The sequence below is a fragment of the Crotalus tigris genome, unplaced genomic scaffold, assembly GCF_016545835.1.
Source record: "Crotalus tigris isolate CLP2741 ecotype Arizona unplaced genomic scaffold, ASM1654583v1 scf7180000017783.2778290, whole genome shotgun sequence".
Lineage (NCBI taxonomy): Eukaryota > Metazoa > Chordata > Lepidosauria > Squamata > Viperidae > Crotalus > Crotalus tigris.
The window spans coordinates 405,175-419,963 of NW_024096633.1; the positions used below are offsets into that span (position 1 = coordinate 405,175).

The 14,789-nt window shown below is 36.1% G+C and overlaps 1 protein-coding gene across 4 annotated transcripts in view; it reads left to right on the forward strand.

Annotated features, from left to right (window-relative positions):
• The window catches only part of CDH7 (cadherin 7), a 126,387-nt gene extending 113,031 nt beyond the window's left edge, over window positions 1-13,356 (forward strand). For 3 of the 4 annotated variants that reach the window (XM_039342273.1, XM_039342275.1, XM_039342274.1), the window contains 2 exons: window positions 2,598-2,849; window positions 12,030-13,356. In XM_039342273.1, the coding sequence (XP_039198207.1) occupies window positions 2,598-2,849; window positions 12,030-12,523 (746 nt within the window). In that variant the 3' untranslated portion in view covers window positions 12,524-13,356. The remainder of the gene's footprint in view (window positions 1-2,597; window positions 2,850-12,029) is intronic. The other variant, XM_039342272.1, reaches the window with a different exon arrangement.
• The last annotated feature ends 1,433 nt before the right edge of the window (window positions 13,357-14,789 follow it).

Here is a 14,789-nt window from a genome sequence, read left to right on the forward strand (position 1 = left end):
TGATTCACATAACTGAAAGTGGAAAAACATCTAATAGGGCAATATTGGTTACTTTTTCATCATATATATCTAATTATAGGATACCAATGAGGGCAATTTATGCAGTTTCTGATCCATTCCTGGCTTGCATTCCTACTGCCAAGAGTTCACATAATCCCTACCTTCCAGAATCTTTGTTTTTGGCATCCTACTACTTTGCCATAACCTAACCAAGAAGGAAGTTTGGATATAAGACAATAGTCCATCACTGTGGATCTAAGCCAGATTTCTTGAAGAGGCAAACTAGTGCTTTTTTTCCAAGGCTACTGGAACTTTCCTTAAAAAAAAGGCATTGACTACTGTCCAAAATCCAATCTGCATTTTTTTTCTTGGCAACTTTAACTTGCCCACAATATAAAGAAAAGAAGATGGGCTTATAAATAGATTTGTTTTATAAAGTATTTAAGGTTTTGGTTGGTTAGTTGATTGTGTTTTGTGCATGTGCGTGCTTTAATAACACTGCCTTATGCAGCAGGCAAGATCAAGTGATTTTCACTTGATTAATCTAAACAGAGAATACGAGTTTATTTTTAGTCCAAGTCACATAAGGATATGATTACAGTAAATGTGTCTTGCTTTCAGTTTTTTAAAAAAGATTTTTTCCCATGGGTGAGGGGAATGGTAAGAAGAAAGCCAAAATTACTTTGATCTGATATTATGACTTGATTACAATTTTAAGGTCTAAGAGCAGTCAGAGAAACACCTTGGGATCAACTGATTTTAAAGATAAAAGTATATATCATAAAGAAAGCCAATAGCTTCCCTATTTATTATTGTATTTACAGAGAAGGGATCAATTGGGGATAATCTCTAGAGAACAATAGGGAGGTAGTTGAGGCTATTATTATTTCATTTCCAATTTAGCATTGCAATTGTGATTATTACTTAGTCCTTTTACTATGAACAGTTTACGCGTACTCTTGCTTCTGACACTACCGGGTTTATTCTCCCATATTAAACAAATGTAGCATTCCTGCCAAAACTGTTAAGGGAGATCTTTGCCACCGAAACCCAGAATAGCAGGGAAACAGTAATTCTGTTGAAGTAAAGTAAAAAAAAAAAAAAAAAGGAAGCTGTTATGTAGTTTTGTTAACCATGGGCAACTTACCAACAATAGGCAGTGGTGTTTTTTTTTTTTTAATCAATGGGCAATTTTCCCTTCAAAATCAGATTTCATTAGTGAAAGAATCTGGTTTACACATAGTAAACAAAAGCTGTCTGATTCTTTTTAATTTTAATGGTGCCAAAGGCTGGCAGCTTTGTTAAAACTTCTTTTACTTTGCTACATTTGTTGATGCTTCTGGGCCTCCTGCCTGCCTGCTTGCCTACCTGAAAGTTAGGTTTTAAAAATAGTTTCGTATAAGAGCTCTAACTTCAGTCTCTTGGATCTACAGTAGCACCTAAGTGGACAGCCAAGAATAATTCTTGCAAAATGTAGAGGTCTGCTTGAAGAGGATCAATCCCATAACACCGAAGACAAGTTGAAGCAAGTGGAGAAAATGGTTACTTATTCTACCTCTGTTTAGTTATATCTGACAGCATAATTGCAGTATACAGTAATTACCGGCATTTATGAATTGGATCAAGCCATTTGGAGAACACTCCTGAAAAGACCATGCAAAATGAGTCAAAAGTGACCTAGTAGCATTTGGTCCAAATATTCTATATAATACATCTGCCCAAATCCTAAAAAGTGGCATAATGAACTCTTAACTGGACACTGGGATGATCTTTGGAGAATATGTGATTTTCTTGAGTGCTAACATAATCTCAGTTCTCATTAACAAAGGGAAATCCTTTCTGTTCTCACAGGAAAGCACATCTCCTCACTATTTTTCTTACATGCATTCTACAGTTTATATGTTTAGTCCCTGCATTTCTAAAAAGAGGAACATGAACCATAGGTCTAAAAAGAGGAACATGAACCAGGAGGCAATACGTGGTAAAATATATGTCATGATCCGTGATTTGCAGTACATACTTGCATCTGATATCAGGACCCAAGTACATAATCCAAGGTGGTTTAATTTGAACATGTTGGAGTGGAACTATATCTCAGTTGAGCCAATTATAATGGGCATAAGTCATGGATAGAAATTATGGCTCTCTAAGTATTACTGAATTACAACATGCAGCATCCAATCATTAACTGGCTGGGGTTGCTGGGAATTGTATTTTAACAACATATTTAAGGACATTTTTTCACTATCCTTAGCACAGTTGAAGCAAGAACTTTTAACCTTTTCTATTGTCTTTCTTGTGCTGTTGTATTAATACCTAGAATTTCAAGTCTGCCATCAGGAAACGCGGAAGGTTTTTCATAGTTCAAATAGCATATAAGAATGAGAGATTAGGAATAAACCTTTTTATTAACTATTTACAAAGGGCCATTGCAATCTATATGCTTACTTCCAGGGACTGTGCTTTGTACTTTCAAATTATGAGGCATATTTATTTACATTGCCAAGCTAAGATACTATTAAAATTAATCTAAAAAACCAGACTTTTTTTCTTTAAGAAAATGTTTTTATCTTCCTTTTGTCTTTTCCTTGATCTAGACAATACAGCATCTATACTCACCAGACGAAATAGCTTTCGGAGGCAAGAACAGTCGGTTTATTATTTGCCAATATTCATTCTAGACAGTGGCTCTCCTTCGCTGAGTAGCACCAATACACTCACGATTCGAGTCTGTGACTGTGATGCACATGGCATTGCCCAAACATGTAATGCAGAGGCCTACATCTTACCAGCTGGACTTAGTACTGGAGCACTCATAGCAATCCTGGCTTGCGTGTTGACACTGCTAGGTACGTCTGTGTGGTTTCTTCATTGAAGAGAACAATCCGGCATCAGAATACATGAAATACTGTTATTTTCGTTGTTTTTAATTATTGCCTTTTTATTGCAAGAAGTATAGAGGCTAAAAGTAAGAGTTTTTAAGATAATCTCATATAAAGGTAGTGGTAAGGTCCAGATTTGCTTAAAATCAGTAGATGTGGTTGTATCTGAATCTTCAGATGTTTATAACATTTAATTCCCGTAATGTCTTGATTTTTTTTTAATTAACTTATTTGATGTATTTTTGGAGTGATCATTCAGAATGACTAACAGTTAAAACAAGAAAATAAGATGCATAATTACAAAAATAAATAGCAAGAAAACTTGGCTTCATCAAAAAAACAGGCAGTGATGCTATTGTGTTTAAATTGATGGAACAATGTTGCACAAATTTTTGATGGTAATGATATCTGATGACCTTTTTCATATATCCTGCAGCCAGTTGAGCATCTAAAAGATAGACACAACAATGTGAACTGAATTTGAAAAAAGCCAGAATTCTTATCAGATCAGGTCATTTTACTCAGCCTATAACATGTGCTTATGCAGTCTTATCTGATACAAAAGGCACCAAAATCTATGATAGTTAGAAAAGTGTTATCTTTAATCACAGGTTAGTTTATTTGGGATCTATGTGAATGTACATATTTTAGATTCCATTCTTTTTTAAAAGAAATAGATCTCATAGAACTAATAATACATTGGCAAAATGATAGAAAAGCAATATATTAAGGAAGCACTAAGATGGGTTACATTCTCTTAAATGTGGCCAGTGAGCTCAATTATTGTCTGATGTTTTATTTATTTTGTAATTATGGCTTTCGGTCTGTATATTTCTGGACAAATAGAGTTTGTCTAAAGATAATCCAAAATTCCTATTTTACTGGAGTACATTTTGCATTATCTATTTAGGAAATCATTTCCATTTATATAATAAACTTTGAACTGAAACTTTCCCCAGCCCTATCACATTGCATATAATCAGTCAGACTAGAAACTTCCAATCCCCATCTGTATGATCTAATTTCATAATGTTCCCCATGTCAAAGGACACTATAGAATTCTGCTTGCTCAAAATTATTTCTTAAACAAAACAATGATATAATATATGGAATGGATGAAATTTCACTTACAGATTTACAGGAATATTTAAAAATACATTATTTTCTCAAGCACAGCAATTCAGATAAGCTGGAAAAGAACTTGATGAGAAAACAGTAACATCATTATTATTTTGATATACCTATTTTTTTTATTGAAATCTCTACTTCTTCCTGGTTGTCAAAAATTGCTTATGTAATTAAATGTAGAACTATGCTAATAAATTCACCACTAGGCTCTTTCAGGCTTTATCTGGTAGCTGGACTGGAACCAATTAGATAAGCCCACAGGAAAATCCAAGGATAAATAATATTTATTGAAGAAAGTAGAAAGACAATATTCATAGAATCTACTGTTAATAATGGACTAGCCTTATTTATAAATACAGGAATAAAATCTTTTTAAATGATAATTTTTTCTCTAAATGGAGAAAAATGAATGAATGGGATTCATTTGTTTCTATTTGTCCTTTCTTTTTACAGTGATAATGTTTAGTTTTATATGATTGCTCACTGACTCTGTAGAGTTAACTCTCAACAGGTGCTGTGCCAAATTCAGATCTCATTATAACTCTTGCTTTTGTTTGGTTAGCCTTTTCAGGATTGGCACTCTTTTTTCCTAAGAGTTCTAACTTTCTAAGTGTTTCTAACATTCAGTTTCCTAACTTTCTTTTTTCCTGTAGTGCAGGTTCTTAAGAACAGTTTCCACCAAAAATATCAGGTATAAAAGTTAGGATGGCAATATTTTCCCCAAGTACTGTAATTATTGTGATGAGTTATGATAAAAGTAAAGACTGAGATCTCCAGATGGCCCTTTATCTCATTAAAGCTCAAAAACACATTTCCTAATTGATATATTAAATCTATGAGATCTAGAAATGCAACTGACACCAAAGCAGATTTGAAGGTAGATTCAACTTTGCTGAGAACTCTTAAGTTATATTGGAGAGAATTTAACTTATTAGATGTAGAATAAAGATTAAATTCATACTTCCCAAACAATTCCGACATCATTCATTCTTGCTTATGTTACTGCCCTGCAAATCCAGCATAGTGGAAGGACTCCAGGTTTCAAAAGTTGCCGTAAACGTATATTACACAGTGTACCATTGTAGTCAAAAACTTTAGATATAAGTCAAGATGGAAATCTGATTTTACATTAGCCTCTGCCTGGGGTCAAATAAAACAGAAGTAAACTCCTAAAACTAATTTTGCAATTTGCAAAATCAAAGAAAATTGTTATGATGTGTGTCATTTCATTTACACTGTATATAATTTTTAAAAGAGAAAGGGAAAAAAAACTTTAATGCCTCTGAGAATAATATGGCAATTGCAGTGTATTTTTTCTGTTAATATCACAAAAGCATAATAATAACTGCTTAATATGGCAGTAACTTTTTCCATACTTTCTTCTCACCAAGTGTTATTGTATTTAAACATGGTGCAGTCTAATTAACCTTTTTTCCAAATCTGCATCAGTATTTCACATAGGATACCTCTTTTGTAGAGAGTCGTGTTAAGTTCCTTTTCAGATCAGGATTGAGTTAATTTTAGTGGCTATGGACTGAATTTAATTGTTTGTGAGAATAAAAGTCATTGTATTACAATACAAAGGACTGTATTGTTAGGAGTAGAACTGAGTTTTTTCTCCCTAGTTTTGTGCTGTAGATTAGATTTTTTTTTTTTAAGGCAGTGTACAGCCTTTAGAGTGCTTGTATTTAAACTAGATATCTCATTTTTATTTAGGGGTTGCCTTTTTATACAGTATTGCCTTTTGGCTTTTAAAGTCTCTTTCAAAGCAATTTAGGAGAATCAAATAATAGTTGGGTACTGGAATGTCTATAAGGAAAAAAAAAACAAGTTCAAAGACCAGCAAGAACTCCACAGTTCAACCCTGAGCTATAGATATTATCTTCTATTTGCATAAAACAATATTTCAGAAATAGATAGATAGATAGATAGAGAGAGAGAGAGAGAGAGAGAGAGAGAGAGAGAGAGATATGTGTACATGTATACATACATCTAAAATAAACCAATAATTCACATCCAGAACCTGGATTTTATTGAACAATCAATAAAAGCTTTGTTCCAATGATTTTTTTAAAAAAAACCTATATGAGTTAAAGTAAAATCTAACAAATAGAAATGAAGATATGATTTTTTTATAGCTAGGTAGCAAGTCAAAGCTGTATTTTGTGGAAGACTACATGGAACAATGTTACAATAGCAGAAATAAGTCTTCCACTCTTGCAGCACTTAAAATGATTTACAAAGTTGGCATATTAATATGAAACCAGTGGAGATAGCATAAATGCTAATCATATACGGAACAGCATTATGCAGTTAGACTTCAGTAACATCTACAGTCTTCCATACATAACATGCTTCCATGCATAACATGAGTTGGACTAGTGAATTCCTATCAATTGACCAACATTTCTTCAGATGATGGGAATTGTTGATACAGAAATTTTAAGGAAAACCAGGATTAGACTGACTACCATTTAGAATTGAAGCTTCAATGAGTTTCTTAAGCCTTTAATATTTGTGGATGTGTTAACAGCAGGTAGTCTTCAACCTATAGGAGTTCATTTAGTGACCATTCAAAGTTACAACGGTTATGAAAACAGTGGCTTATGACCATTTTTTCATACTTACAGCTATTGCATCATGTCCATGGTGATGTGATCAGACTTCAGACACTTGGCAACTGCCTTAACTATATGATGGTCACGGTGTCCTTGAGGTCATATGATCATCTTTTGTGACCTTCTAACAAGCAAATTCAATGGGGAAGCCAGATTTACTTAACAGCCACATTATTAACAATGCTATGATTCACTTAACAACTGTAGCAGGAAAGGTCATAAAATGGGGCAAAACTCACTTAACAACTGTCTTGCTTAGCAACAGAAATTTTGGGCTCAATTGTGGTCATAAATTGAGGATTGCCTATACTGAATTTTTAAAGTCTTATGATGTAAAACAACATCATATATATATATGTATGTATGTATGTATGTATGATTGGAAATAAAAACAAAAACATGACTCTTGGGAATATTCATGTTAGTCAAATAGTAATGATCACCAAGAGAGTATCTATAAAAATAGAATTTTAATCCACCGAGCTTTCGTCAAACACAATTGACATCGTCAGGGTTAAAAGGTAAGTGCCGGGGGAGAGTCTTATATACAGCTGTTTAGTGTCTGCTTCCGGCTCCTGGAGCGTGTCATAGGCCCCAGCTGATCGGGTTGGGTCTCCAGCCTACATCCCACATTACTAGTCTGCATTCTGTCATAAGTTGTTTCAGAGTTGGGAGTCCAGATCTTTTTGCCTTCCTTGCTCATAGCCTCCCCCCCACCACCATCCCACACACGACTTCCCTCTACGAGTGGGGGTGGGCAATTATCACTTTCAGTATCCTTACAAGCCTCACGGCTATTTTGGTCTTGTTTATCCGTCTCCCGGAATTGTGCCCTAGATTCATAACCCCCGCCCATATTGTTCCTCCTCCCCTCCTTCTTCCCCTGGGTTCCCCTGTACGGTCCGCTGTTCGTTCCCACACGCTCTGTCTTGCGCACCGTCAAGATGTTTTTTGTCGTTGTCCTATTGTCAGTGGCTCGTTGTTCCATCCGTTGCCGGTGGGCAACGTTACCGTCCGTCCTTGGTTCTCCATTCCCACTCCATACGGTGCTCTTCCCCTTTAATTGTAGTCGCTGTTTCATCCCATAACTTTGCGCTGGGGGTGTCGAAGGGGGGTGCATTCTCCTGCTGGATTGCGATCGAGTTGTCATGCTGTGTCTGGTAGCCTCCTCATGGGGGGGTTCATCGTCGTTCTCCTCATCTCTACCGGACCTGGTTGTATTCCGTTTTTCTTCCAGTTTCTCGAATCCCCATCCATTTCCATTCCATCTCCATGCTGTTCCGTTCTCTACGGATCGTGGCGAATCCGTCCGCAGTTGTCTGCCAGGACTGGTCTGTAGTTGTTCCAGGAAGGGGGGGCCATCAGTGAGGGCTGCATTAATGTGATTACATGAGGAGGGGGGTCGGGCGATGTCTTCTGGATAGTAAGTCTTTGAATTAGGTCCCCTCTCCCGGTTAATGCGGCTACCAGCATTCCATATTTTCAGAGCCTGGTGTGCTGCACACAAATCCACACGCCTATTGATGGATTCAGTTTCTGAGAACCATGCCTCTTTTAATAAGCGGCCTCTTTTTGTGATATCGTTAGCCAAGATTTGGGCATTCTCAAAATCAAAACGATGGCCGTATTCTACTGCATGAGCCCAAATCTGGGAGTGTTGTTCACCCCGTCTGATGGCTAGCCTATGCTCATGTAGGCGGGTCTTAAGTCTTTTCGAGGTCTCGCCTATGTAATTACTCTGGCAATCCGCACAGTTGATTTTATAAACTATGGCTGATCTCTCGGCGGTGGGGAGCTGATCTTTGGGGCGCATCACCTTAGCTCGTATGGTTTGGGTGGGTTTGTGGGCTACCTGTATGTTGTGGGGTGCCAGAAGCCTGGCTGTAGCCTCTGACACATTTCTGATGTATGGTAGTGACACGCGTATGACCCGTGTCTGGAGGTCCTCTCTTGATTGTCCATTATGTAGTCCGGGTGCCATACTGTGTCGCTTAATAAACCTCGGGGGATACCCATTCATTCGGCATATGCGGAATAGATGTTTTCTTTCTTCTGCCTTAGCTTCCATGGTATGTATGTATGTATGTATGTGTTTTCTGAGGTTTTCGCGGGTATTTGTATGTAGGTCTTTGGTTGTTCGGGTTTTCTCCCACGTAAAATTGGAAGTGTCTTGGCGACGTTTCGACGAAGTCCCATTCGTCATCTTCAGGCTGGTGTTTTCAGCTTCGTGCTTTGAGCAGCAATGTGTGGTCTTAGCTGTTTCTTCCTTTTAACTGCCAGTGGGGGTATGAACTGATTGGGTGGGAGCTTGGCTGTGTTCTGATTGGGTGGAGGTGTGTTCTGAATGGTTAGGGGCTTGGCTGTGCTCTGATTGGCTGGGGGAGTGTTCTGTTTGGTTGTGCTCAGGTTAGTCTGAGTTGCAGAGGGGTCGAAGCACAAAGCTGAAAGCACCAGCCTGAAGATGACGAATGGGACTTCGTCGAAACGTCGCCAAGACACTTCCAATTTTACGCGGGAGAAAACCCGAACAACCAAAGACCTACATACAAACACCCGCGAAAACCTCAGAAAACATATATATAATAATAATAATAATAGTAAAGTTGGAAGGGACCTTGGAGGTCATCTAGTCCAACCCCCTGCTTGGGCAGGAAACCCTACACCATTTCGGACAAATGGCTGTCCAGTCTCTTCTTAAAAACTTCCAGTGTTGGAGCATTTATCGCTTCTGGAGGCAAGCTGTTCCACTGATTAATTGTTCTCACTGTCAGGAACTAGTGTGTAATGCAGATTGGGATGTGAACAAAATTTACCGTAATGTTCATTGCAGAATAGCTGCCTTCTTGAAAAATGGGGGAAAAGGCCTTTTACCTGCCAACCATCAGCAATATGTACCTAGCCCTATCACATCAGATTGTCCCCTCCCACTTTATGGGATATGTTCCTGGCTTGGAAAAAGCAACTTTTATTGCATAACTGTTTCCTGCTCTTGCATTTATTTGAGCAAAGATGGAAGATTGAGGATAAGGTTTCCCTCCTGTCCTCTTGGAATATGGGTAACCTTTCAGACTAAGCTATTGTGCTCTTAAGCTCAGGTAAATAAAAGCTGGAGACACATTAGATTATAACATATACTTATATTCCTTCTTCCTTTTCCTCAGTTATTTTTGTTTTGGTGAATACAGATCTCAAATAATTTGTAAGTTAGCAGAAAACAAATTTGGAGTATTTTGTTCTGAAGCCTAAAAGAATTTTGTACGTTGAAAGTAATGAACAATTCTGTCTGTGAATTTAATTGCTTGTTTAGCCTAATACTAATAAGAATCCTATAGTATTATAAAAGCTTAAACATTTATTTTTATACAAGCTAAATGTATGATCACAATCCAATAGCAAAAATATAGAGGTGAGAAAGGACAATTAATGTTATTGTTAGCCTTTAAAGTTCCACAAATGCTTTGTTGGTTTTCTGCTAAAAAAAAAAACTAAAATAGCTGTGTCTTATTTTAGAACTAGTGGTGGCTGATACTGGTTTCTTTTTTAAAAAAAAAACATGTCATCATTGTTAATTTTAAAATTCTGTTCTATAATAGTTCCATTCAACTCCAGCAATTAGTGCATTTGAAGCAAAATTGACTAGTTTTTCAGACATTGCTATGGATTTTGCATGGCTTTTCATACAGCTTTTATTCAGATAGAGGTTAAAAATTATTGTGCAAGAGCAGTTGAAGTGATTAGAAATTAATATGCTCTTAAAGCCATTTATATGCTAAATTGTTTAACATTTCAAAGGACTTTTTTTCGGTTTGGCTTCAAGCAGTCATGAGCTGTGCAAGGCAAAGCCGCATAAAACATTCTTTTTATCTTGCTTTTTATTGTACCTCTCAGCAGATAAATCTACTAAGTTTCATATATTTTGCACTTATTAGCAGGTATTTAACTCCCCAGATAAAGTCTGCTGAACATGTCACAGTGTGAAAACACATTTTCACTGGTGTAATGAACAGATTAACTGCTTGCTACATGGCATAGTTAGTAACTTAGAATAGTCAAAAGTAATTTTAAAAGAAAGAAAGAAAAGCCTAGCAGCACCCATTTGGGGGCGGAATTTGAAATATGTTATAAATATTTTCCATTTTTTATTTATCCAGGATAATATACTTACTCCATGAATCCCTAATGTAACCTTTTATTTTTCAACTCAGATGGAAAATACATGCCAGTTATCTTCTTTATTTTAATCCAGGTTTCTTTTCTTTCTGTACAACCATTGATATGTTCTTTTATGGAAATTATATATATTTATTATAGTAGTTATAGTATAGACATTACGCTCAATTTTTCAATTGCTTGCACCTACATTAAGAGCCACTATTTTACATTGTGATAATGATATTGCAAAAGTACCAGAGGTCATTATTAAAATAACCCAGTGCAATTTGGATTATCATTGATTTCCTTAATATGTCAGTTGTGTTTAGGAATATTTAATTAATACAAATATATAATGTATATAATGTTTTGTTTTTTATTTTCAAAATGAAATAACTAAATCTTTAACGAAAGTCATTCTTAAAGATAAATGTGTATATAACTTGAAATTTGAGTGGTATGATTGAATTATGTTTTTGTTGATTCTTAATATCAGCTGCAAATGATTAAATGTGTATATACAAAGTATTTATGTCTTTTCAGTACTTCTGTGAATGTCCCATCTCTAAAGCCACCAAGAAATTATCTTAACTATTAGAAATGTCAAAAAACATTGTTATCCAGGGAAGTGATCTGGGTCAATAAATACCAACATCTCTCTGTGCAAAAAAATTCACAGATCCGTGATAGGTATTTTGCATGTTAAAGCAAAGTGCTCTGTGTTATAATGCTTTTAATGCATGAACCACAACTTATGCTAGCTATTATTTAACAACTATGAATTTTCCAATCAAGGATCAATAATCTGTACTCATACACTTCAATAATGGAGTCACTTCCCAAACCCTGACAGTTAAAGTGCACATAGAGAGTTTTTGAATGTATTTTTATTGGTCGGGCAATTAAGAGTTCAGAAAAAGGTCTCTATATTTAATGGCTGAGAGGCTGTAATTTTCTTCTTGAACTTGCTTTAAAATCTATGTTTTAGCAATCTGTACCAAATAAGAAATACATATGATGAAATCAGAATGAACATAGTAATAGATCCTTTAATGTCTAAAAGCCTTTAAAGCCATTTTAAGGAACTTTTTCTATATATAAAAAAGAATCTCAAACAAACCTTATTGTGTAACCATCAGAAACCTGTTTATCTTGTATAATTTATGAATAGTTTTATTCTGAACGGGGAATGTAATGTGTGTATTAGCTTGATTCGACTTTGCTTAAAGTTTTACTTCTTCTATTGCAGTGCTTGTCCTGCTGATTGTTACAATGAGACGACGGAAAAAAGAGCCTCTTGTTTTAGATGAAGAGAGAGATATCAGGGAAAATATAGTACGATACGATGATGAGGGAGGTGGAGAGGAGGACACCGAGGCTTTTGATATGGCTGCCCTCAGAAACCTCAATGTCATTCGCGATACCAAGATCAGGAGGGATGTGACTCCAGAGATCCAGTTCTTGAGCAGACCGTCTTTTAAAAGCATCCCCGATAATGTTATTTTTCGGGAATTTATTTGGGAAAGGCTAAAAGAAGCTGATGTGGATCCCTGCGCTCCGCCATACGATTCCCTGCAGACATATGCATTTGAGGGAAACGGTTCAGTGGCTGAATCACTCAGCTCTTTAGATTCTGTCAGTTCAAACTCTGATCAGAATTATGATTATCTCAGTGACTGGGGGCCTCGTTTCAAACGGCTTGCAGATATGTATGGAACTGGACCAGAAAATTTGTATTCATAGCCTTTGAACTTTTTTATGACATTGCACTAAAGGGAAGGGGAAAGAGAAACTCAGTATCTGGACTAAGAAAAATCTGTAAATATTTCTCCATCTTTTTTTAACCTTTTTTTCCCCTTTCCTTTTCTTTTTGTTTGACTTGGTGAAGCTTATGTTCATTAGAAAATTGCCCAAGGAACTGCACTGAACAACAAATAGTGAGCATCAAATGGCATTTTTGGTAAAATTAAGATGCTTGGCCATATACAAACAGATAGCAACCCTCATATCTCATATACCTGCAGAGGCAATTAACCTCTAAGAATAAATACTGCACTGTGACCTCAGTGATTCAATGATACCCTGTAGATGCCTTCTGAGTTTTGCTGGGTTGAGACTTCAGAGTCTCTGCTTGGTGGAGGAAAGAGGAAAAAGTTCATTTACCATTTAAAATAGTACTACAGTATATTGTATACTATTAATGCAAGGTTTCATTTTTCATTTGCAGTGTCGCATGCAAGTTGCTGGCTCAAAACAATCCAACACAGTGACTTCTATTTGTCTGAAAGGCTACTAAGTCCCCCCAAAAATCTGTAAATATCTGGGTAATTCTGAAAATAGACTGCAGTTCCGATTCTGAAAATCTGCAAAACATGCTATTGCCTTATTACAGTTGTTTGCAGGAAATGTCAATTGAAAAGGTGGAAAGTGATTCTCACAGTTTTGTGATGCCTATGTAGGTATGGGAGGAAAGTTGCTGTCTATATATTGATTATTATTAATATTAATATTATGTCTTCTGATTCATGCAGGAGAACTTTTTTTTTCATTTTTTAAAAAATAAATGTTGACATGTAGAGAGGTATGTTCATTTTGGAGTTCTGATCTCCATTACATTCAGGTTTATTATATGCATTGTGGTGTTAGAAGCTTGGGAACATGTTGTTTTTTTCCCTCCGGTCTCAGCTAAACGAAGGAAATGAAGCATGGAAATAGAGAGATTATAGTAAAGCAATTGAGCTTGCCGTTCATCTCTCCAAGAGGAACACTGCTACAAGGACACATGGCTGTCATTGTTCTTCTGAACCATTACAATGTCTAAGGTTTTTTAATAAGATGTTTGTACTTTGCATTTTCAAAGGAGACTACAGATACAATCAGGAGTGTCTCTAATGGATGTTGTAGTTTTCAAGGTCATCTGTTCTATATGCTTCAGCAATTTAAAACAAACCTGCTCTTTCTATCAAATTCCCTACCTCTTTGCTGCTGTGGAATCATAGAAAAGTAACTCTTTTACATTTCTTTCATATGTCAAGCAGCATGATATGATTAACACCAATTCTGTCTTCAGATCCTCACAACTCACCTAAGCTTTTTCCTACAGGGAGGTCACTTCACAACATATCATTTCTATACTGGCTCAGGTTTGCCAAACTTGTAGGATGACTACTGCAATTCATTAAAATAATGATGGGGGCTTTTTTGTTTTGTTTTTATGTAGGATTTCTTAGAATATGACAACTCTTATGGTTCAGGCAATATTTATATTTTAGCGGTTATTAGAAAATAAGACGTGAATTGAAGTAGAATAGTGCTTCATTTTAATACTTTATTTTCTCCCCCTCCCTCCCTCCCTCCCTCTCTCATATCCCCCTCCCTCTCTTTTCTTGAAGAAGGACCAGTTTTGAAAACATAAAGTATAGTTCTTGTAGCAAAAATCTATACGATAGAGTATTATGAACTCCCTAGAATGGAGGATTTGGAGCATGTTCTTATATGAGCATTTCTGAATCAAGAAGCAAATGGCTTGATTCTATCTAAATTTAATTTATACAGACACATGAACAGGTCAAGCCTATTCTTATAGGTAGCTAAACAAATAGAAAATTGCATGAGGGAGAGGTCACTGAAATTCCTAATGTGCTCTGAAGCACTTTGAAAAAGAGTGATATAGATTTGTACCCTTTCAGATGTGATTCCAAAAGATTCAGAGCACATGGAGACGTGAATGTTCATGACTCTTTAAAGCAGCCATATCTTTTCTCCAAGATTGTGTGGCCACTTAATAAATATGGCTGCTTTAAAGACAGGCAGATACCACATTTATACCAAGGGATAGTATCAAGATCACGTGAAGCGTTAGTACTGCTTTATAGTGCATTGTTAAGACTATACTTAGTATATTGTGTCTATGTTGAGAGTCTAGAAAGAGTGCAAAGAAGAGTAGCAAAGATGCTTAGGGGACTGGAGGCTAAACCATACGATGAATGAATGTGGGAACTGGGAATGT